The sequence below is a fragment of the Idiotropiscis lumnitzeri genome, chromosome 1 (assembly GCF_059441095.1).
Source record: "Idiotropiscis lumnitzeri isolate Australia: NSW breed Sydney's pygmy pipehorse chromosome 1, RoL_Ilum_1.0, whole genome shotgun sequence".
NCBI lineage: Eukaryota > Metazoa > Chordata > Actinopteri > Syngnathiformes > Syngnathidae > Idiotropiscis > Idiotropiscis lumnitzeri.
This window is the reverse complement of record NC_142391.1, coordinates 22,261,232-22,284,042: the sequence shown is the minus strand read 5'-3', so window position 1 is coordinate 22,284,042 and position 22,811 is coordinate 22,261,232. Positions and strand designations below refer to the sequence as shown.

Below are 22,811 nucleotides of genomic sequence, written 5' to 3'. Positions count from 1 at the left end.
TACATTATTAATATTGTCTATTATCTTTCGACAAACAATTTTATCCAAATGTACATAACGTGACTTATGTATGTCACATGACCAATGTTGCATGACTTCCAATGTGCATCACCTCGACACGTTGCGTTACATGTCACATTCACGATTTGACAGCATTACTTGACACACATACGGTACGGTGAATTACTAAATTATGTCTCGTGACTAACGTGCATCACATTGCATGACTTACATACTGTACATAGTAAGAATTACATTTATAAACATGTCATGTGACCTAATGTCATCACTTAAATATGCATTTCCCATGTTCGTTGCGTGACTTGCAGACTTCACCCTGATTGAACCTTTCCCCTGATTCCGCCTCTAGAAAGGAGGGACAGAACAGGGGGGCTTGAAAGGGGGCGTGCCTACCTAGCGCCACAAAAACGCAGCGCCGGCAACGCCTGTGCCGTCAGTCAGTCAAGATGGAGTTGTATCTGGATCTTCGCTCGCAGCCCTGCCGCTCCGTGTTCATGTTTGCCAAGGTGAACGCGATTCCCTTTGACTTCAAGCTGGTGGACCTGGCCAAAGGTACACATCCACACACACACACACACACTCATGTTGACGCAAAGTAAGCATCTATTAATGTGTAAACATCCATTTGTGTGTGTGCGTGAAAGGGGAGCAGTATGGCGAAGAGTTTGGGAAGATCAGCCCAATTCGGAAAGTTCCGGCCATGAAGGACGACGACTTTGTCCTGACGGAGAGGTAAAAACAAGCTTTGGAAGAACGTTTTCTGTTTGAAAGGTACTGGGACATAATGGGAGGGCAAAAGATTCAAAGACTGCGTGAAAGGGAATAGCGGAAAACCAGAATGGAGTGTTAAGTTTAATAACCGTCATCAGACCCTTTTAAAGTTGTGTGAAAGGAAAATGCGGGAACAAAGATTCAAAGGTAGTAGGCTGTGTGAAAGAGAGTAGTGGAAGGGGCATGGTAGTGATTGTGTCAAAGGTGATAGCAGTTAGACAGAAGGGGGCGGTGAAGTTTAACACAAGACACTTCTCCCAATTGAAGACATTTTCACTGTCGGACAATTATCGTTTTTTTCTGTTTGAAAGGCAAAGGTGGATAAATGCCAGATGGTCTGTACTGCTTAAATTTGGCAATTTTTGTCTGTTTTCTGCGTGGAAGGGGTGACGCTAAGTTACATCTACGTTTAATAGGCTGGCATTGCATTCATTCTCTTGATTTAAGTCTGATATAAATTCTGTTTAGTTGTGTCCGGATGGCATACTGAAGCCACTGACCTCTTTCAACTGCTCACGCTTCAAAGTACACTAGAACAAAAGGTCAGAATACTGCAAAACCTTTACGAAAACAGAAAACAATGTCTTATCTCACCTCGAAATGAACATTTGGAGGCCTGAAGCATTCACGCTTGATTGAATCTTTGGCTTCTACAGGCTTTAGGGGGTACTGAAGACTAGAGTTTTGTGTGTATACACATACATTATGCAACATACAACAAGATGTCATGCCCTCGACAGACCCTGCTTCTCAAAAAAAATACACGTGTCCCATCAGACAGTCCCCTGCGTCCTGATTGGACGCTCAGGAAGTAGCGTCCCAGTGGCTAATGTTGCTTTTTCCAGCGTGGCCATCCTTCAGTACCTGGCTGAGAAGCATGCGTCCTGCCTTCCTGATCACTGGTACCCGGCTGACCTGCGGCAGCGGGCGCAAGTCAATGAGTATCTGTCTTGGCAGCAGATGAACCTGCGAGCCCACGGGTCGAAGGTCTTCCTGCTCAAGGTAGGCCACCGCCACTACCCAATTAACACTCCTCTTACTACCTCCACTTCATTTGTACTTCTGTGAGCCACTATTTTGTTTTTCAGAAAATGTACCCGCTGGTGATGGGCCAGGAGGTGCCCGAGGACAAGATGTCGTCGGCCGTGGAGGAACTGAGACAGACTGTAGACGTGCTGGAGAAGCATTTTCTGGGTGAAAAGTTGTTCCTGTGTGGTGCCTCCATCTCCCTGGCTGACCTGGTGGCCGTGGCTGAGATCATGCAGGTGACAGAGCCAGAGCCACAGTACAGAACAACTGACACATGCAGCAAGCCTTTGTCATGACAGATTCATGCTGGATGCGGTGGGCCTGCCCCCACTTGGCACCCAGTGGAAGCAGGCTGACACTTTGAAAAAAAACAAAAAACAAAAAACCTTCAACTAACCAACTAACTAGCTATGCAATTAGCTTGCTAGTAAACTAAGCAGCTCGCAAACTAGTGAACCAACTAAATAAACTAACAAATGAGCGTCTCGCCTTTCGCCGACCTTTTGATGGTATCCACCTTCGTTTCCATCGTCATGATTTTCTTTTTGGTTGGACCACCATTGCTAGAAGACCCCACTTTCTTGTCACACACACTATGGGGCTGGAGACAAAACAGGGGACGAAACTCGGGCGTCGGAAAGTCGAAACGGCTTAGGACAAGTACTGCGTAACTCGATTTACTGCCTGTCATTACTTAACTAGTTAACCAGTTTGCATACTAGCCAACAGATTATACCTTATGATCCAACAACTAGCTATCTAGCCAAATAGCTACTTAGTAAACTAACTAGCTGACTCACTAGATAACTGTCTCATTTATCAAGGTTATAAACTAACTGAAACACGCTAATTATCTTAGCAACTGACAAGCAGACAGACCGCCTGTCTGACTTGCTAACTGTCTCATTAGCATGCCAAGTGATTAAATTCCCGAATAACTACATGACTTAATGGACCAACTGACTTGCTAACTAACTACCTGAGTGTATTTGTCACTGTTAGCTAGGTGACATAATTAATGGACTTAGTAGCACACTCACTAAATTAATACAACTAGATGGCCAACCAGCTAATTAACTGGCTTGCTAATTAATTTAAGTAATGGACAAGCTCACTACCTAAATATGTAACTAGTTAATTGGCTGACTAACCTACTTAATAACAAACTTGAGCAATTACGTGGCTACCTAGCTATATAAATAGCCAACAAGGTTTCCAGTGAAAACAGATTTTGCTTCTCCGGGTTCTTTGTTTGTTGTTGCATTATTATTATTTTGTAAATGTGTGATGATGATTTGTGTATTATTGTTTTTAGCCGGTGAGCAGCGGCGTAGACGTATTCTTAGGGCGTCCCAAGCTGTCTGCGTGGCACGAGCGCGTAAAGAAGGAGATCGGCGTGTCACTCTTCGATGAGGCCAACGCTGCCATCATGACAAGCGGTGGCTTGTCAGAGTCGCTGCGTGAAGGAATGCCCCAAATCTTCAAGGACAAATTCAAGAAAGTGTTTGCGTGAATACCAATAAAAACATCATAACAAACCCTATTTTTTGAAAGACTCATACGGTCACATGAATGCCGCAATTTTGGCTGTATACAAAACATCAACATGGAACAGAAAAAAATCCTTAGCCTGATAGCATAATTGCCGAAGTATTTTATTTTTTTTACATACCCTGATAAAATCAATAAAAAGTAAAAATAGTGTTCTTTTTTTTTCTCAGTGTAGATTCTCATCCAGGTCATGCAAACTGGACTCATCTGGGTAAAATGATTTTTCTTGTTTTCCAATAGCATTAAAAAATTAGGTAATTACTCTATTAGGCTAACAAAATAAGAAATAAATCTAAAATAATAGGTGCACCTCACTGATAATCTTTTTTTAATCTTATTGTCATATTGAAAACCTCTTTTAAATAAATATTTGACGTTTTTTTTTAATGAAAAATCCATCATACACATGCAGTATGTATATGCAGTACGTACATGTATATATATTTGTTTTTAATTAGTTTTAAAATAGAGGAGACGACAACGCTGGCTGGTGTAATTATATCCCAAGATCTCTAGATGCCACTATTTCTTTACTGGCCACTTCATTTCTTCCTTTCTGACTTTACTTGTCTTTTGGTCCGAATTGCAAAGATTAAACATTTCAAAATAATTAAAATGAACTAAAAATCACAATTACGACTTGTACAAAAAAAAAACACACATTTAAAAAAATATTTACCAACTTTTCACAGCTGCAGTTGTTGTTGTCGATCAAATGAGGCCACGTGACCTGACTCACGCCACAACACCGCAGAGCGGGAAAAAAAAAGCTGGCGTTCGCCTAATTCCGGTTCTGGTCGAAGACATTTCGTCGTGAGCTGCAAGATGGTCTCGCTGTGCAGCTACGAGACCACCAAGCTGGTCCGCATCCACAGCGTCCGGCTGGGATCGCTCAAGTGGACCCTGAATGCAACCGTGCTGCTTTTCATATGGTGACGTTTGCATCTTCTTTTCAGCGTTCTGATTTTTATGCCATCATCCATATTATTTTGTCATATTTGATACCAACTTTTTTTTTTTAAACTATGCCTTGAAAAATGGACTGTTTAGTTGGCACCAAAACCATTGAAGTAGGATTTTAAAAATACATAAAGTAATGAACGTGCAACTTAGGCTAGCTTTATGACTTCATAAAGTGGATAATTAACGTGTCACAATTGACTTATTTTTCAGTTTGTATGCTACATAAAGGCCAGTTTATAAATATATATATGTATGTATATATGTATGAAAGTTATTTTTTTGTGTGACAGTGAGGCACACTAAATTAGATGCTATGGTGATTGCATGATAGTTGTGCTAAATGGACATGATTGTGTAGGCCACCATCATGCTAAACGTAATCTTGTGATGTGTTGCATGCTAAATGGAGATACAGGTTATGTTAGGGCACAGGTGACAAACTCCGGAGTCCTGGAGGACTGCCTTCCTGCATGTTTTGTAACACACCTGATTCAAATGAGCAGGATACTTATTAGGCTTCTTCAGAGCTTGCTGATGATCTCATCATTTGAATCAGGTGTGAGCAGAGTGAAAGCATGCAGGGAAGCGATCCTCCAGGACTGCAGTTTGACACCTATGTGTTCGGGGGACATCTTGATGCTAGTGTGGTGAATAGACGAAAGGTGCAGGCTGGCATGCTTGAAGGACTAAGGAGGCTACAATGCCAAATAGGCAAAATGTGTGGGGTATCATGCTAAATAAACAACAGTATGCTGGCATGCTAAATGGACAGATGGATGCGAGCATGCACCATTGTGGGTAATATACTTACACAAGTGTTGTTGATTTATTTATTTTTTGTTAGCCTGTTGATGTTGTGGAACAGAAAGTATCAACAATTTGATCAGGTGGTCAGCTCCGTGACTGTCAAGGTGAAGGGTGTGGCCCACATGCAGCTGCCCGGCGAAGGGCCTGTCGTCTGGGACGAAGCTGACTATACCGGCTCCTCGCAGGTCAGACCTCCACAAAACTTGTCAAGGTTGTTGTTGACTATTTTCCACTCTGACTTTATTCAGAATTGGCTGTCTTTGTTTGGACTTGAATGAGCAATTGAAACCAAAATGACAGACTTTTTGTGTCTTTTTAGTCATCGGTTTGTAAAGCGTTTTTTTTTTTTTTTTGGTTCCATTTTAAAGAGGAATTCAAGGCAGCAAATAACCCTGGAAATTGCTCCTAAAATAGTCACTTCAAATCAAAATGGTTGACTTCCTGTGTCTTTTTGGACATGGCTTCTTAAGACTATTTTTGTGCTTCTACTCATGATAGATATTGCAACAAATTATGTTGCTAAATGATTGATAGTTTAATTTAACACTCTAAATTGACCCTAGTTGTGATTGTGAGTGTATTTTTTTGGGCATGGCTTCTTGACACTTGTCTTTTTGTGGGACTACTCAAGATAGATGTGCCTCCATGTTACTAAGTCAAACTGATTTCGGGGACTGACTTTTCAAACAAATTCTTGTGCGCCTCCAACCTTTCCAGACACAGACTTCATTGTTTTCCACCTTTTGTTGTCACCAAGGCAACCACAGACACAGACAATTTGTTGTCCTCTCAGGACAAGAACTCTTTCTTTGTGCTCACCAACGTCATTGTGACCAAGAACCAGAAGCAAGGACGATGCCCTGAGGTACCCCGTCAAAAATTGTACTGTATCGTAATGACGCATCGTCTTGGCGACTTACCTTAACGTCATTGTCATGATAACAAAGCTGGCAATTTGTTTCTCAGCCTCCCTCTAGTGGCCGTCATTGTCGAGATCACAACGACTGCGAGCAGGGTGCCTGGGACCAGCACAGCCACGGTAATTTGCCTTTACTCGATCATTTGACGTCAAAAGTTGATGTCATTAAACGCTCACCTTGCAACCTCCCGTAGGAATACAGACGGGCTCGTGCATCAACTTCGACGCTTTGTCCAGAACATGTGAGATAGTGGCCTGGTGTCCTGTCGAAGCCAAAAACAAACCACCGAGGTACATGTGGCCAGCTTTGCCTTCCTTTCTTCAGCTATGTTGAATCCTAAAATGACAAATGCACCGCACTATAGGTATGCTAGCTAGCTGAATATATGAGCTAGCATGCTAAACGGACATAGTGGGCTAGCATGTTAATAGGAATTGGTAATGAATAGCCTACAATGCGAAATGCTATGTATCATGCTAATGAGTGGGTGTATGTGTACACGCATAGGCCTGCTCTGCTGGCATCTGCTGAGAAGTTCACAGTGCTGATCAAGAACAACATCCGTTTTCCTGCCTTTAACTTCATCAGGTGAAAGTTTAACGTGTACTTTTTTCCCCATCAAACAGAGATGCTATCTGTTGGTGTCACGTATGTTGTGGTCTGACTGCCAGGAGGAACATCTTACCCGAGATGAACGAGTCCTACCTGCGCAAATGTCAACGTGCTAATGACTCTTTGTGTCCGATCTTCATGCTCGGAGACATCGTCAACCGGGCTGGGGAGAACTTCTCGACAATGGCGGTGGAGGTACGTAAAGCACTACTGGTATCATTCTATATTGACTTTGTCACATTGAATAGCACCATTTATGCACTTTGTTGCACAGCATTATCATCAGGTATGGAGATGGTTGCATTCCTGTTCTTGATGAGTGACACTTGGTATCAACATGGCATATCTGGTATCGTTATTTTCTGTCCCTGTATCGATGTGACCTGTGATCATTTGGTACCATCACATTGTCACTTCAGGCATTAACTGGTGTAAACAATGTGATCCTGGTATCATTTGGTATTGTCAGGTCAGATGCTTACGTTATCACAGCTGGTATCAACATGTTTACACCAGGTATCACAATGTCCACACCTAGTTCATAGCATCACCATTGCTGGTATCTATTCACACTTGGCATCAACATGTTCACACTTAGTATATCAACCTGTTTGCAGCTGGCGTCATCAATAGTCAAAAGAAGTCACTTGGTACCAACAAGTGTCGCCAAACTGATCTGCGCACGGGCGTCCACAGGGCGGCGTGATAGGCATCCAGATCAAGTGGGACTGCAACTTGGATCATCTGACTAGACGCTGCCTGCCCGCCTACTCCTTCAGACGTCTGGACCAGAAAGAAAGCAACAAAACACTCTACCCTGGATTCAACTTCAGGTACCATTCATGGGTCAAATAGTTCTGAACATTATTATTCATATTTGTCAAATTAATTTCAGGTTTGCGAAGTACAAGACGCTGGATGGTGTGGAGGAGAGGACACTTTACAAAGCTTATGGCATCCGCTTTGACGTCATGGTCTTTGGACAGGTCACAGTTATTATTAATACTTTCTTTCTTGTTTATAGCCTACTTTTACATTTTTTTTTCTTCCAGGCAGGAAAGTTCAGCTTCATTCAGCTCATCATTTACATTGGCTCAACAGTGTCCTACTATGCTCTGGTAAGATCGCATCACACAAAGTATCACTCACTACTGACATGATCGCACCCCAATATCACTTGGTATAAATGTTTAACGAACAGTTCAAACTTGGTATCGCTTGGCATCAACTTCTTCACCCACCGTATTACTTTATCGAAATGTTCACAATTGCATCCGTGCGTTCAGGCTTGAATTTGAATGTATCAACACGTTTATCCTTGGTATCAGTGTCACACTGAGTATCAATATACTTGCGATATCACTTGCCATCAGTGTTATTAGGCTGCATCAAAATAAGTTTAAATTAAATTAATTAACGCCTTGTCTGACATGTAAACAAATAAAGCATGCTTTATAGTTCGATATCGCCTGCGCTTGCAGACGACAGTTCTGCTTGACTGGCTAATCGGAACAAGCTGCTATGCGGCCGAAGAGGGACAGAACTACTCTGAAAGGAAAGTGGAGTCCATCCCAGACAAAAAGGAGGTTTGACATGCTTATGTCGCATATCCCATATTTAAAGCAGCGTGTTTGCCACTTTGTGAATTCTGGTGCGTTTCAGTGCATCCTGTGCGTGTCGTACGTGGATGAGGACGACATACGTCTGGTGAAAATGTCTCATAAGAAACGATTACAGGATGTCAAGACTATTCGTATTCAAGCAAGACGGGTAAAATTAAAATTCTATTCATTTATCATGTCACACACATTCTTACAACACCTGTTACACGCATGTTCACTCGTAACCTGAGAGATTTGGAGCAGCTATCGAATGGTTAGCATCACCCCATGTCAATGTTGTTTCCACGCGTTTGCCCCCAAAAAAGTTCTCTTTGTCCCACCAGGAGGACATAGGTCACAAGACGGCCATGCTCTGCATCCTAACTGACCCTCAGTCCTTCCCTGCCACCTTCCCCAAACCCCACTCCAATCCTCCAAGCTGGTGTAAGTGCGGCGGCTGCAGCGCCTCCCCCCTCCCACAGGAGGAGCTGTGCTGCCGGCGCAGCAGTGAGGGCGCCTGCGTGGCCATGTCTGCGCTTTTCGACAAGCTCTCACTTCAGCGCACCCTGCTGGAGGCGCTGCTCCTCTACCGGGAACCCCTCACTCAGGCGCCGCCGAGCGCCGCCGCACTACGCCGCTGCGCCTACCGCCAATACGTGGTCTGGAGGTTGGGCGTCCCGCCGGCCGACAGCCACCCCGCAATCCCGCGCTGCTGCGTGATGAGGATCAGGGAGGCGTTTCCCAGTCCCAATGGACGGTACGGCGGATTTGTGCTGGCAAACCAAGCAGAGATGTGACTGAGGAAGACATTCCATCTATGGTGCTTTAGAAGTATCAATTGAACAAAGCTCACATAAAAAAACAAAAATGCGATATTGTCCAAGTGTTGACTTGTAATTGATTGTCTTGACACATTTGTTCAAAGCAAAAATGATTAGCGAGCAGTTATGCATACAAATCTCTCAGTGACTGCAGTGCGTATCACGTAAGTACACAGCACTGGCTACGTTTACATGGACACATTTATTCGGATAAAAATCCTGATCAGATTTAAAATGCTCCATGTACACATCGCATTTGGAATATTCTGACCTGATTAAGAGTTTGTTCCGAATGAGAGGGGTGATTTGTCAAATGTCAATCTGATTGGCATGCATTAACACTTATTCTGAAATGCCAGAATAAACCTGTCTTTATCGCGCATGTCATGTTGTCAGTGTTTTTTTTTTTTGTTTTTTTTTTAATTCCCGAAAGCTAATCGAAGCAGATTGAGCGAAAGACCTGGTACATTTGCAGCTCCATTAGGCAGAATTAACTCGTCGTAACACCGCAAATGAGAAAAATACACGAAATAACGCTAATGTTTAAAGTACAAGTAGACAGAGCGATGTTTTGTTGATAGGAAGTCACTACGGCTGCTTCAAGAATTTCCAATATATTTGGTCAATCTGCCCATGTCATAACAGTTTGTTCCGATCAAATGTGAGATGCATCAACATGAATATTTTTAGTGTCCATGAAACCGGTGCATACGATCCTAATTTTAATCGGAACTCACAGATTTGTTTTGAGAATGAAGTTTTGTCCATGAAAACGTAGCCAATGACTGAATTGCGTACCACATCAGGATTCAACAATCAATGTAGCATTGAGTTGTGACTTTTTACATGTACATTCACATCACATCCTTTGATACAGATCCTACGATAAGGGAATATATTTAGACGGAGGGACGGACGATATTGCTTTGTCTCTTAGGCCTAAGTCAATCAAAAAAACTACCACAAAGTTTTCGAAATTGCGTTTGCTGTTGCCATGATGTCACGGAGAGGCAGAAACTGTCAGAAAAGATTCTGAGGGTCCAAGTGGATGAGGACCGGTGCGGACAACCTCTGTGGCGGGTAGTAGGCGCCATTCACATACACGCCACCTGCGGGGACACAATGCGTGTGACGCTGCTGTTACAATGGCGACCCATCCTGAATGAGCGGTGTAGTAAGAATCATGCTGGACAAAATCTTTATCTTTTTCAAAACAGGATGGCAACAATAAAAATGCAGGAGTCAGGCTAAGATATAAATATGATTTGCTGCAATTAATCAAACGCCTTGAAGAGGAGGAACACAAAACTATGGATATAGACAACTGGAAAAGTGAGTGTGCATCAATGTACCGTTGGTTGGGAGGGTGGTGCTGAATGAAACACCTGTGGGAGAATGATTAGAATGGAGCGCATCGTGGGGAAAATTCTACTGCCAAGGCCAGTGTCATATTGAAACATGAAATTAGGTAGGCATGTTTATCATGAGTAGACCCACCCAAAAATAAATGAATAAAATGTCTTAAGAAGCCATACCCTAAAAGACAAGTGTGGTTTAAAGTAATTTCATTTTCAGAGGTCCTAACACTGCACTCCAAGTGAGTTAAAAAAAAAAATCACCCCCCCAATAGACAAAGTGACGTCATAGCATGTAATTTGGCTGCCAAGTTTACATGAGTAGTAGATGCATTAAAAAAAGTCTCAAGAGGGAACATCCATTTAGCACAGGAAGTCTGCCATTTTGATTTGAAACAGCTATTTTATTTTTTGGCTCGTTCTGCTTCAATGACACGACTCACAATTTTGCTGGATTGTAATAATATGAAGCATGAGCAGGCCCACCTGAGGGGACATATCCATGCAGCGGCATTGGCGGTGGCATGCTGAGGAAGGGCAGTCCGGGGATGACGGCCATTCGGAGGGGCCGACTGGTGAACGCCGGCAGCGACTTCACGGAGGACATGGCTCGCGCTGGCTGCAGCACACAATATCATGGCTTGTCTTGGAGCGTCATGGCGCAACATTGTGTGTCATGGTGGCTTGAAACAATTCATCGAATAATTTAAGCAAAATCCTTTTCCTTAAAACATATTGCTACTGCAGCCGCATGGTCCACTCTGTAAAAATAAGTTGGTGATGGTGGCAAGCCAAGAGGAAACTAGTGTGTAAAAGACAATGTACATAGTTTGTGTTAGAATAATATTTGGAGGTTATTATACATTTGCCATGATGCAACTTTATTTCAATACATGGTGCACATATGTTGAAAATTAGTGCAGTGGACTATGCTTGAGTGTTTACAGTCAGAGTGGAGGTACAGGAGGACATCTCTACTGCAGAGAGGTGCCTGCAATTGGCAGGGCGGTGGCACTTCTTCAGAAGTGAGGATGAAGTAAACAACATCGTGATGAGTCCTGATAAAGAAGTGGGCCTCAAAGTCTGAAGCAAGCAACATCGTGCTAGGTCCTGATAAGAGATGCAACATGCAAACTGGCCAACGGTTAGCCTGTTAACAACCAGCTGCAAAATCGACACTCATTTGCTCACATCGCTCATCAGGGCAGATCCTGCCTTTTAAAAAGCCACACACACCCAAAGTCATGGATATAATAGGGTGGCGAGGCCAGAAATGACACCTTCACCACACATGAACGTTTGTTGATAAGTATTAAGGATATAGATTCTATTCTCGTTATGACATGTCATTGGAGTATCATGCTGCAACTGGCCTGTTGGATTATGCCGTATCGTGGAGTACAGTGGCAAATCATGGCATCATGTCAAATCCAAATCAACTCAATCTTTATTGTCACCTTTGCAGAACAACAGTTAAACTGTGCAAAAAATGAGATGTTTACAAAGGAAGAAAGTATGAAACATAAGAGCATTTGCCCATAAATTAAAGTAGCCCAGTCCCTGATAAAAGGCAGTAAAAATGATCCATTTTTAAAGTTAGATTATGTAATTTAGTGTGTCATTATGCATGATGGACTCTCATGGCAGTTGCTTGACTCACGAGCGGGTTGGCTTTCTTCTTTTTCCCACTGGCTGCCTCGGCTCCAGTGAAGAGGTGGTTGAGGGCGGCCAAGGCGGCGTTGGCTTTGGCCACTTTCATAGTGGGCCCTGCACCCTGGAACACCCGCTTGTCCACCTCCACCTGAGGGTCACGTGATCACATGGTCGTGTGACGGCGGTGTGTGCGAGTGCACAAGTGGTACCTGAATGATGAAGCGTTTGTGGTTGCTGGCGCCGCTGTCCGAGATCAGCTCATACTTGAGGCCGCGGCGCTTCTCGTTCAGCTCCATGACTGGATTTTTACCGCCTGCCGTCAGCATTGGGCCAGGAGCTCTGCGCTGGAAAACAAAAAAAAAAAATGCAAATATTGTGATTTGATGTTTTTGAAGCAAATATAATTTCAATGGCAAAATACACCCTATAAAGTTAAAAATCTGTTTTTGTGGTTTAACAGGGCATTTTTAAAATCTATTTCACTAAGTGTACTTTCAGTAATTTCAGTAAACTATTTTATTTGTTTTTAATCTGTGTAACTGCTTTGTTTGTAAATGCATTTAAATGTACTTTTAATTATGTGAAGCACATTATGTTACTTTTTCTGTATGTTTATATAGAGTAAATAAAGCTGTCTTGGCTTTTCCTTCGCAAAAAAATGTGTCCAAGGCAAAACCTAACATTGTCTTTGCCTAATACATCAATCCTTTTGCGAGCAAATTTAGTCCCTTAATGACTAAATGTTGCACGTATTAATCAGAGAAGGCACCGGGGGGCAGTATATTAAAGCTATACAGGTAGGCTGTACAGTAGAACCTCGGTTCTCGAACGACTCTGAGGTCGAACAAATCGGAGTTCGAACAAAAAAAAAGAGAAATTCTTGCTTCGCAGTTCGAACAAACATCGGAGTTCGAACGCCGGGACGACGCGTGAGTGCGTACGCGAGGGTGGGATGCTGAGCGGCCAATTGACCAATTGTTGTCGCGTGCGGACGTGCTGCGAAGTGTTTTAGCCCCTAATCATGCCTCCAAAGAAGGTCAGTGCAAGCAACAAAGCTGCTACTAGCGAAAAAAGAAAAGTAGTGCGTAAAACTATTGCATTTAATTCGGTGTTCGAACAAATCGCTTTTCAAACAGGGTTCTGGAACGGATTATGGTCGAGAACCGAGGTTCCACTGTACTTGTTACCATTCTCAGTTCCTCAGTAAGGTACAGTAACATTAGTCGCTCTTTCTCAAAGAACATATGCCAATATTCATTTTCTGTCTACCTGTGTTGCTCTGTTTTCTTCAAATATTTGACTGTTTGTTAGCCAGTCTATGGCATTTCCCATTATTTTAATGTCAAAATATAAAAATTTCCTGATCTAATCTAGTTTATTTTTTCCTGAACACTATTTCAAGGTGTGTGAGCTTGTCACCTCCGGCGAGTCGGCGGGGGAAGTGTTGGACATTGCGTCGTTCTTTGTGCCATCTGACTTGTCGTCAGCGCCCAGCTTGTCGTTGCTCAGCACATAGCCAAGAGCCTGTAAGGCCTGCACACACGCACATAGTTCAAGCAATTTTGAGTTTTAGGCCCTTGTTGATGCTGGAACTAAAATGATCAAGTCAGATTAATTCACTTATATTGAAATTCATTGTGTTGCAAAGGTCCTAGTTTGAGAAACTTAAATTTTGGGGAAGAGTGGATGAAAGAGATTAATGGCATTTTCACTCATTCAAGTGGGGCAAGATACTTTGTCAAATAAGTGTTTTGAGTTACAAGTGCGGTCACGGAACAAATTAAACTTGTATCGCAAGGTATTGAGAGACTCGCCTTGAGGGCCAGCTGAATCTTGGCATTCCTCTTGGAGCTCCCGCTGGCCCGGTAAGTGCTTCCTTGCACCTCCACTGACATGGTGAAGACGGGCGCGTGCATCGGGCCCGACTGGGACACCAGGCGGTACTGGAGGCCCGGGTGGATCTGGCGGAGGCACATGAGGGTGTTGGTGGGGTGATTGGGGTCCATCGTGCGCCAGTCCAGCACTGAAGGGCCACACAGAACACAAGTTTATGAGTGGGTCCACATCAATATAGATGGTCTGCGTGTGTTTGTGTGTGTGTGACATTTAATTGGCAATGAAAGCATCTCTATGGCTTCCTTTGAAGTAGTCGCCTACAGCAAAGCGCTCAGTAAGGGATGTTTTTAATGATGACCACAATTAGCACCATCAAGATGTGTATTTATGTGAATAATGAGCTTTTTCTTCTGCGGTGACTTCTCAGGGATGAAAGAAGATGCTGCATGGGGTGAAGCAATTTCATAGGCACTTTCAGTTCCAGAAAGTACTAGTAAAACGGGTGGATTTTGCAGCTTAACACATATTCCACATACACAATATTTATCAGAATGCTTTGTTTCGAGTGGTCAAGGACAGAACATCTTAATCCAAAAATATTTGGGAAGGGTTGACTTCTCCTTTAAAGGTTCTGCAGAAGTTTAGTGTTGTGATGGTGATGACTGATGATGATGGTGAAAATCCAGCCGCACCTCTCATCCTCTTCACATGGTCACTGTCGTCCAACCCAGCGTTGTCTCGGGACCTCTTCTTACCGCCTGCAGCATGGAAATACAACAACATCACATCCTATACAAATACACAACTCCACAGTCGCGCACGCACAGACACACTTTTTAAGTGCCGCAATGGAGGATTACTGGTGGGGAGAAGATCCATGTTTAAGACCCTGTAAAGCTGTCCAAAGGCAAGGAGTCTTAAGGCATGCTGGAAAACAGAGACACACACGCGCGCACACACACGCACACACACATTGTTAAGTTCTCACTTTGTTGTTTTATGAGTGTCTGATGTGGAGCAAGCAGCTAATGCACACTCTGAGGTGAGCACCAACTTTTGCGCAGCCTGTCACATAATTATGTTTAGACAACATTATTACTTTGGTTTATACGGAGAAAGCACAAACTGTGTTTACGTTAACTTCCAGTAGATTCCGGTAAAAAATGATGACCTAGCAACAGCGACAGAAGGCGGTGGGAAGGTCACAAAATACCATTAGGGCCATAAAATACAACCACAATACGATAATAAAGTCAACATTTTTTGAGGACAAAAAGTTGCAATTTTATAAGAATTAAATGGTGGCTTCAGCAGCTATTGCCCTGACCTGTGCGCTGTGCGTAATGGCATCGGCTTGCTGGATGGTGAGGTCGCGCAAGGCATCGGTCGGCTCACGCTCGCAAGGGTCCCGAATTCCTGGACCGCCTGCACAAAGAAAATTAAAAAAAATAATAATAATCTAATACTGCAAGAATGTTCTAGAACAAGAAATACAGACAACATCGGACGGTCGCAGAGCATCCTGCCTTCACTTCAAATCTTTTGATCAGTGCATCGGATTTGATGGCACTTCATGGCTCCATCTGCTTTGTGCGAAGACACCCAACAAAAATAGACTCTCCTTTTAATAGGGGAGCTTCACCATCTGGTACAGTTTGACAAAGGATGTGGACGGGAGAAATGTAAAAATTAGTAGCCCAAGGCATAAACTGACACACTGTATAAATTGAAGCTAAGTTAAGCATAAAGGAGAAGTTTGGCACCAAATCCTGTCGATTGACATGAGGTATTGCTTGACAAGACATAGATCATAGTTCGACATAGATACGGTTTTCCACAGAGGGCCGATATGACGGTGAAACCAATTATATGTTTGATTGTTTAATTTTTACATATGCACAACAAATCGACAGATTACTAGTTCTGACATCAGAACTCACAGATAATAGTTTGTTCAACTACTGCTCAAGTTACTTCAAAAAAGCGTAACAAAAAATAATTCTTGCAAAATCGTCACTTTAATGAATAAGGTATACATATACCTGCAGATGATGCAATACAGCGACTCAATGTATAGATTGGCTAAAGGTATATACTGACACAAGGAAGTGACACAAGGCAAAGAAATGTGTTGTAATGATACCAGTAATGGTATCGATACTGATATGGCATTTAAAACACTGGTATCGGCGAGTACTTTTTTACTATGTTAAGAGATGATTTAACTTGAAATGATTTTACATCCAAGTGAGTATACAGTTCTTTACAATTGCAAGAAAAAAATGCTCTTATATATTTCTTTTTTCCACATGGCGTGGCATCTGTACAGTATCGACATCGGACGATACTGCACAGACATCGGAATCGATATCATGGTCCAACGAATAGTATCGAGCAACACTAGTAAAAATTGAGAGAAGCCAAATATAATACAAGTCACCTGGTAGTAGGATTCCAGAGGCGATGCACTCCATGACACGCCGCAGTGCCTCTCCTGGCCCAAGAGGGCGAATGCAGGTTGTGATGGCCTTTTGGCAGATGAGCTCCAGTGGCTGAAAACAGGCAGAAATCAGTGAGCCTGCTGACATCTGGAAACAATCATTTAAAAAATAGCACTTATTTGATTTGCAAGTACCCATCCTTTGAGGGGCCGCCACACAGTGATTGTGTTGCACATGTCTCGGAGGACCCTCATAACCACCATGCAACACTTCACATGTGACACCCTGGCCTGCAAATTACACGTAAAAATACACATCACATTGGCCATCATAACACAACTGGAATGAATCAAATAGTTTTTAAATTGGTGTGAATTGTGTCGGAATTGTAGTGAATAAGATGCATGATTGGAGTGAATGATATCACATTGCGTCACAAGTACAAAGACTCATAATTGGAGTGAGTCATGATGAGAAGCGCCTTGGACGAGGTCACTTTTCAAGCTGACCTGAAACCACTTGGTGCGTCGTAGCTCAGCCAGAGCCGCTTGGCACTTGCATTCGTCCAGGACGTCCATGTGAAGTCCTGCCTCTGGAGTTAAAAGACAAAAATTTCAATTGATACGTACAATCATAATTAGAGTGAAAATTGATTAGCATTTTAAAGGGAATGAACGCTATTGTAATTGAAATGAATTGTACTGTATCTTATCGTATTGAGTAAATTGTATAATATCTTAATTAGAGTGAATGGGTGAGGCAAGAGGAGTGGCCGTTGCTTTTTGCTGAACAACAATGGAGGGAGAAAATATTGTACCTGGGACCCTCATGTCCAAGGAGGTGAGTGTGAGCTTGAGCGTAATTCGGGGAGATTTGGTGCGACACACCAGGATGGCCGCTTCGTCCACACACGAGTCCACCTCGTACTTGTCTTCGCTCAGTGCCTGTGATTCATTCAGTCATCCGCGTTAATATCGACTTTGTGTCGAAAGTGATTGGAGACTGACATGGAGTTAATAGTGCTATCATGTATTTGCAGAGTGAACGTGTCATCATGAAAATTTTTTTTTTTTTTGGTGAATTTTTTTTTCATGTACTATTACTTTTGTTTGATAGATTACGTTCTTTGTTCAAATAAATTCTCTTAAATTAACAACTTTTCCTCGTAATTTCTCTCCAGTCATGTACCAATTTATTCGCATTTATTTCCCCCGTAAACTTCCAGAAACAACTAACTGTACCAATTTATTCGCATTTATTTCCCCCGTAAACTTCCAGAAACAACTAAAAAAGGTTATTTTCCAAGTATTTGTTTTTTCAAATTTTCTCCAGTTGAAAAAAAGTTTTGTGCAACAAACATTTGCAAACTCCATCCAACTGGTTGCGGGGCTACCTGCATCCTTGGGGGCAGGACGGCGCAGATAGTGTAGAGCAGCAGCGGAGTAGGCTTCCGTTGGCACATGAGCACGAGCTCTAGATTCATGTCGCCCTTGATCAGTAAACCTTTGGACAGCAGGCCTACTCGGGTCACGCTGCACAGCATCGATGCCGTATCCAGCCTGAGGATAACAATGTCAACTCACATCAACCCTCCTATAAACGCCAGTTCTACAATTCCATTTCACAGGCTACGGAGACTCACTTTGTGCCGTCAACAGCATAGTGGACCACCTGGCCGTCACCTGACTCATCGATGGCGATGCTACCGGGAGAGGTGTTGAGGCGGTCCAGCCAATGGGATACCTTCTGGAGGGCGGGTTCTACAGTGGACACCAGCGTCTGGACTGCCTGCAGGTCCTCGGGGGCCGGATAGATGCTGGCGTGCTTGGCCATGACATAACGGTCGTCACTGGCAAACGATCGCTGATTAAAAAGTTAGACGGCTACGTTAGCTTGGTAGTCAACTGGCGAGCCTATCAAATGTCATGCTGCTCAGTGAAACTTGTCAGCAGGGCAAATCTTTCAAAAGACCGGCGGAGTGGTGTGTGAGAGGCTCACCATGTTCAGGCAGCAGGTGGTGTTCGGGGGTCTCGGTGAGTGCAAGGGTACCGTCACACACTTTGGTCATGCAATCTGTTTGTTTGGCAGCGTAACAACAGCAGAAGAAGAAGTGAATGACACGATGATAAGGAACACACAAGTCATTAGCATTGATCAGAAAAACAAACGGAGCCTATAATGGCTGGCTCAAACCGTCATGGAAGACTACCTGAACGTTTTGCGGCAAGGTTTCTTGAGACTTTTTGGTGGTTCTAAAGGCGATAGAAAGGGCAACCAAATTTCATGCTGTCTTTGGGGTTTGTATTTTCAACACATTTACGGAGAGAAAGGACCCCTGGAATTGATGTTGGAAGTGGCTACTTGGAGCCTAAATGGCTGACTTCCCGTGTCTTCTTTAGCATGTGACGTTGAGACTTTTTTTGTTGGCCTTCTAATTATAGAAAATTCATGTTGTGAAGTGAAACTGACTCCAATGGCTGAATTATTATTTTTTTTTTCAAACTATAACCTGAAGCACTCAGGAATTAAGTAATTTCATGAGCATAACATATAAGAATTCCTAACTGCACTGTTAATAGATTTTGTTTTGTGGTCCTTAATGGAGCTCCTGCCATCCGGAAATGACTCTATAACTCCCTTAATGTTAAAAATCATAATTCCTTTGTGACATTTAATGGTAATAATCAAACACGATTGATTTCACACCACTAGAGTGCACTTTAAAGTCATAAAATGAACCATAAAAGTGTCATAGCGCTGCTGTTCGGTGGCAAGTTTTAAGTCATAAAGTGAACTCCACTCATTGGCTTTTCCTCGCACATATTTCGCATGACAACCAATTCTTCTCAGATCCTTTCAGATCGCTCCGCAGGTACATCGATCACACCTTCGTCACATCTTTGTTCAGCTGAGTCATCAACAAGGAAGACTGATGTTTGTTCACAGCGACAATGACGAGGTTTTGTTGAGTTTTAAAAACAGCCCTGTTGTCTCCCATCATGCTCTGTCTGCCTCCTAATTTAGAATCATCCAAAAGTCCATGTGCTTCCAGTCTGGTAACAGTCAAACAGAACCTCTCGGAATCAATATCGTGAGCCAAGAATGATCACTTGAAATCAAAATGGCTGATGTCCAATGTCCTTTCTTGGGACATTTAAAAAAAAAAAAAAAGCACCTTTGATCTGTTTCAAAGCGTCTGTGGATTTGTTGATTCTTGTGCATCCTGTCACGATAACCTGCTTATGTGAAGCACATTGAGTTGCCTTGTGTATGAAACGTGCAACATAAATAAAACTGCCTTGCCTTGCCTTTCTTTTAGGCTAATATCACACATCCAACACCATACGAGCGTGCGGCATTATCGACATAATCGTTCAATGTCTCAAAATGGCAAACTGATTGGAATAGAAAGTAGACAATTAAAGATATTAGCAAAGCTGGTAGTCTTGCTGTTAGCGTAGCTACACAGCGACAAACACACATACCTATTGTATATTTACGTATATTGTATGTACATGGGGCATAATCATTGCACACTAAAATTAATGATAAGGACAGAATATAAGATAAGAACTAACTTGACCACTATCATCATAACCTGACAGTTGTTTGCATAGCTCAAAATTGACACACTCAAGTCGATTTAAGTACATAGACTGGATATTATCATTGCTCGTTCAAAAGGGCTGTTTGATCGGTAAAGAACACCATCCTGAATTAACAACTATTATCAAATACCTGATAGCTTTTTCCATTGCATACAGCATCACTGCTAGCATCGCAGCGGCCTGCTAAACAACACCAGCTGGTGCAGTGTAGACCCTCCGCAAAGTTAAAACAACAATGCCGAATCAAAGGAATACTGGTGGTCCCGAGAGGCCGTTAAACGCTCCATGCTAACTAGAGGAACACATAAAAAAAAACCCACCTGCTATGACCTCAGACGGCGCCTTCAGTAGCGCAAGCTTGTTAAACGCTAAGTAACACCAAAACAAAAAGCCATGTTATGCAGGTAGTCATCATTCACGAGGTATTGACATATTCAAACGCCTTTATGCAGCTGTTGGACTGAAGATACCAAAAAGAATCACATTTGTCACTTTTACGGCCATGTTCATGCTAAAACGCCAAATAATTTAACTCCAAACACGCATTTATGAGATTATTCATGTATTAAAGTAATAATAGATAAAAACATTCAGGCAACACTCATACCAATATAAACAACTGTACCAGCACCAGCACAAACGTGAGCACAAGCACATCACCACCAACAGTACCGTAGAAAATACCAGCACCAATGCTAGCATCACAACTAGTACAAACATAAGTATCAGCTACAACACTTGGACCCAGTACCGAAACATGTAGAAGTACAAATACCAGTACCAGTACAAAACCAGTAACAATACAGTGACAGTACCACTACATACACCAGTACCAGTAAAATACCAGTGCCACCTCTAACACTTGGACCAGGCACCAACACTCGTAGGATAGCAAACAACACCAACACACCAATAACACACAGTAGTACCAGTATATGCAACGGTATGAGCACCAACACCATTACCGTTAAAAAAACAAGTACGAGTACCAGTACCAGAAGTAGTACTGACAACAACAACATTAACACCAGTCCCAACTTGTTTCTCTGTTCTCTTTTCTTGCCAAATATCCTATCTTCAATTCCATCACGTGACCATTCAAAAATGATGACACCACCCCTTACTTGCGCGTGTTGATTGGTCTATGGTAGAGGGCACGTGATCAAAAAGCAGGAACAATATCATAGATTATTACAATAAATAAGTAGACGACAGAATTATGTTTTTCGTAGAAGCTGAATAAAAACATTGCTTTTGAGATGTTTCTGAATCTTAAAAATGCATTTATTTAAATATGATCAGGATCGGGGTCCGGTTACGGGACTTCACCAAGCAGGTGCATGCTTGGTGACAAAACCGTTTCATTAAGTCTCAATGTCAGATATATATTTCTTTTAGAGTAGTGAAATCATAAAACTATGTTTTAGCCTCATGTCACCTTGAAAAAAAACGAAAGGTAAACGAAGTTTTTTCTTTTTTTTCTCCCTTTTCTTTTTTTACCTTCAGCCGCCGCGACGAGCACCTGGCACGTGAAGAGACATCCACACTCTTTGCTAACTTGAGAACTAGCTACGCTTCCGGTGTCGGTTCGTCCTCACCGACCGAAGGCAGATGTGGAAGTGGCCCGGGTGGGAGCTTCTCCTGCCGGCCGCGGCATGCTGAGCATCTGAGCTGGTTGAGGTGGAGGGAGAGGAGGACACCTCTGCGCATGCGCACAACGGCCACTACTTGGAATTTGGAAGACCTGACACCTCTTTATTGTTGCTGTGGTTCATGTAAAGAAAACGTTTGAAAGTATAGCCTCTAATACTGCAATTAGAGAACTTCGCTAGCACATATTCCAACAATGCTTACGTGTTTCCGAACAGTCGGCGTGAAGCAATAATGTATATTTGAATCACTTAATAAAGTCCTTTGTGTGTATTACGATTACTTACATTATTTTAAACACATACGGGACAGAATGTCGATTATTAAAGTTAGCAGGTTCACTGAATATTTACTGAGTATTTTAAACATTGATGAAACAAGAAGCATTTATCAAATGAAACTAGAAGCACGGGTCACAAGAATGACTGGGATTGTAGTCCTGATGTTTACTGATTTATTACCTTTCCAGACTTTACTTTTTTGTAAATACTGACAGAACAAAGTATGGATTATCATGTACCAGTGATGCTTTTCCAGTAAAAATTAAAATAAAGGATTTTGTAAGGGGGATGTTTTTTTTAAATAATTGTTTGCGACTGTTTCACACATGCAGGATGAGTGCCTACTGCACGTATAAAATAATAAACACACTTAGATATGAATTGCTTCACTCGTGCAATATATTTACCATTTTCTCAAAGGTGTTTCTTTCACTAATTGAACATCATGTTGGTCTTTTAGAGTAAAACTTAACTTGATATCCTCCTCAGTCCAATTTTCCCGTCGTAAAGCTTGTAGCCATGACTTTTGCCGTTTTTTCTTATAGGTGTTTACCAACAGGAATTCTATAAAACGTTAATTCTCTGTGTGTATTCTTTCTGTTCTGACAACCCACGGCACAACACGGGGACGGCATTGTTTCGCAGTTATTACAGACATAGAATAGCCAGATGGAGGCAGCTTTCTGCCGTCGCGATGCGCGCGCAGTCTCGTGACTACGTCACGCTGCAACTAGTCTATTCAGTATACAATACATCTTTTAACATTTGCAGCTTTAACAAAGCGCTTTACAGAGATGACCATTCACCTGAAAAGTCCTGAAAGGGTTCCTCTAAAGACAAACAAGTTACACAATTTGGGCATTTTTTTTCCATTGGTAATAATAGTTTGAT

General features: G+C 42.4%; 3 protein-coding genes across 11 annotated transcripts; 2 read left to right on the top strand and 1 right to left on the bottom strand.

The window, feature by feature from the left end:
- The first annotated feature begins 419 nt into the window (after positions 1-419).
- On the top strand, positions 420-3,364 carry gstt1a (glutathione S-transferase theta 1a). Its single transcript, XM_088289636.1, has 5 exons — positions 420-573; positions 666-753; positions 1,638-1,794; positions 1,881-2,057; positions 3,137-3,364. Exons 1-5 carry the CDS (start codon positions 468-470, stop codon positions 3,332-3,334), a joined length of 726 nt encoding a protein of 241 aa, XP_088145762.1. The 5' UTR covers positions 420-467; the 3' UTR covers positions 3,335-3,364.
- Positions 3,365-4,101: 737 nt separating this feature from the next.
- p2rx7 (purinergic receptor P2X, ligand-gated ion channel, 7) lies at positions 4,102-9,478 on the top strand. Of its 4 annotated transcripts, none has more exons than XM_088288653.1 (13): positions 4,124-4,304; positions 5,180-5,327; positions 5,936-6,007; positions 6,109-6,181; positions 6,256-6,352; positions 6,570-6,650; positions 6,734-6,869; positions 7,371-7,507; positions 7,570-7,660; positions 7,727-7,792; positions 8,156-8,260; positions 8,337-8,444; positions 8,620-9,478. In XM_088288653.1, the coding sequence occupies exons 1-13, from the start codon at positions 4,198-4,200 to the stop codon at positions 9,070-9,072; spliced, it is 1,674 nt and encodes a 557-aa protein (XP_088144779.1). In that variant the 5' UTR covers positions 4,124-4,197; the 3' UTR covers positions 9,073-9,478. The 4 variants fall into 4 exon arrangements, with proteins under 4 accessions (XP_088144754.1, XP_088144779.1, XP_088144761.1 ...); XM_088288635.1 differs by lacking the exon at positions 4,124-4,304 and adding an exon at positions 4,844-5,129 and having other exon boundaries at positions 5,223-5,327; XM_088288642.1 differs by lacking the exon at positions 4,124-4,304 and adding an exon at positions 4,848-5,133 and having other exon boundaries at positions 5,223-5,327.
- Positions 9,479-9,513: 35 nt separating this feature from the next.
- Positions 9,514-21,700, bottom strand: LOC148343753 (spermatid perinuclear RNA-binding protein-like). 6 transcript variants are annotated; one of them, XM_088288430.1, is made up of 18 exons: positions 20,120-21,063; positions 19,557-19,620; positions 18,380-18,454; positions 18,024-18,244; positions 17,775-17,940; positions 17,199-17,325; positions 16,891-16,973; positions 16,576-16,671; positions 16,381-16,492; positions 15,268-15,365; positions 14,774-14,867; positions 14,633-14,698; positions 13,919-14,127; positions 13,524-13,637; positions 12,314-12,448; positions 12,112-12,252; positions 10,938-11,070; positions 9,514-10,205 (listed from the first exon to the last, which is right to left on the bottom strand). In XM_088288430.1, the coding sequence occupies exons 3-18, from the start codon at positions 18,380-18,382 to the stop codon at positions 10,117-10,119; spliced, it is 1,887 nt and encodes a 628-aa protein (XP_088144556.1). In that variant the 5' UTR covers positions 18,383-18,454; positions 19,557-19,620; positions 20,120-21,063; the 3' UTR covers positions 9,514-10,116. The 6 variants fall into 6 exon arrangements, with proteins under 6 accessions (XP_088144556.1, XP_088144564.1, XP_088144542.1 ...); XM_088288438.1 differs by having other exon boundaries at positions 19,557-19,617; XM_088288416.1 differs by lacking the exons at positions 19,557-19,620; positions 20,120-21,063 and adding an exon at positions 21,490-21,700.
- Positions 21,701-22,811: the final 1,111 nt, after the last annotated feature.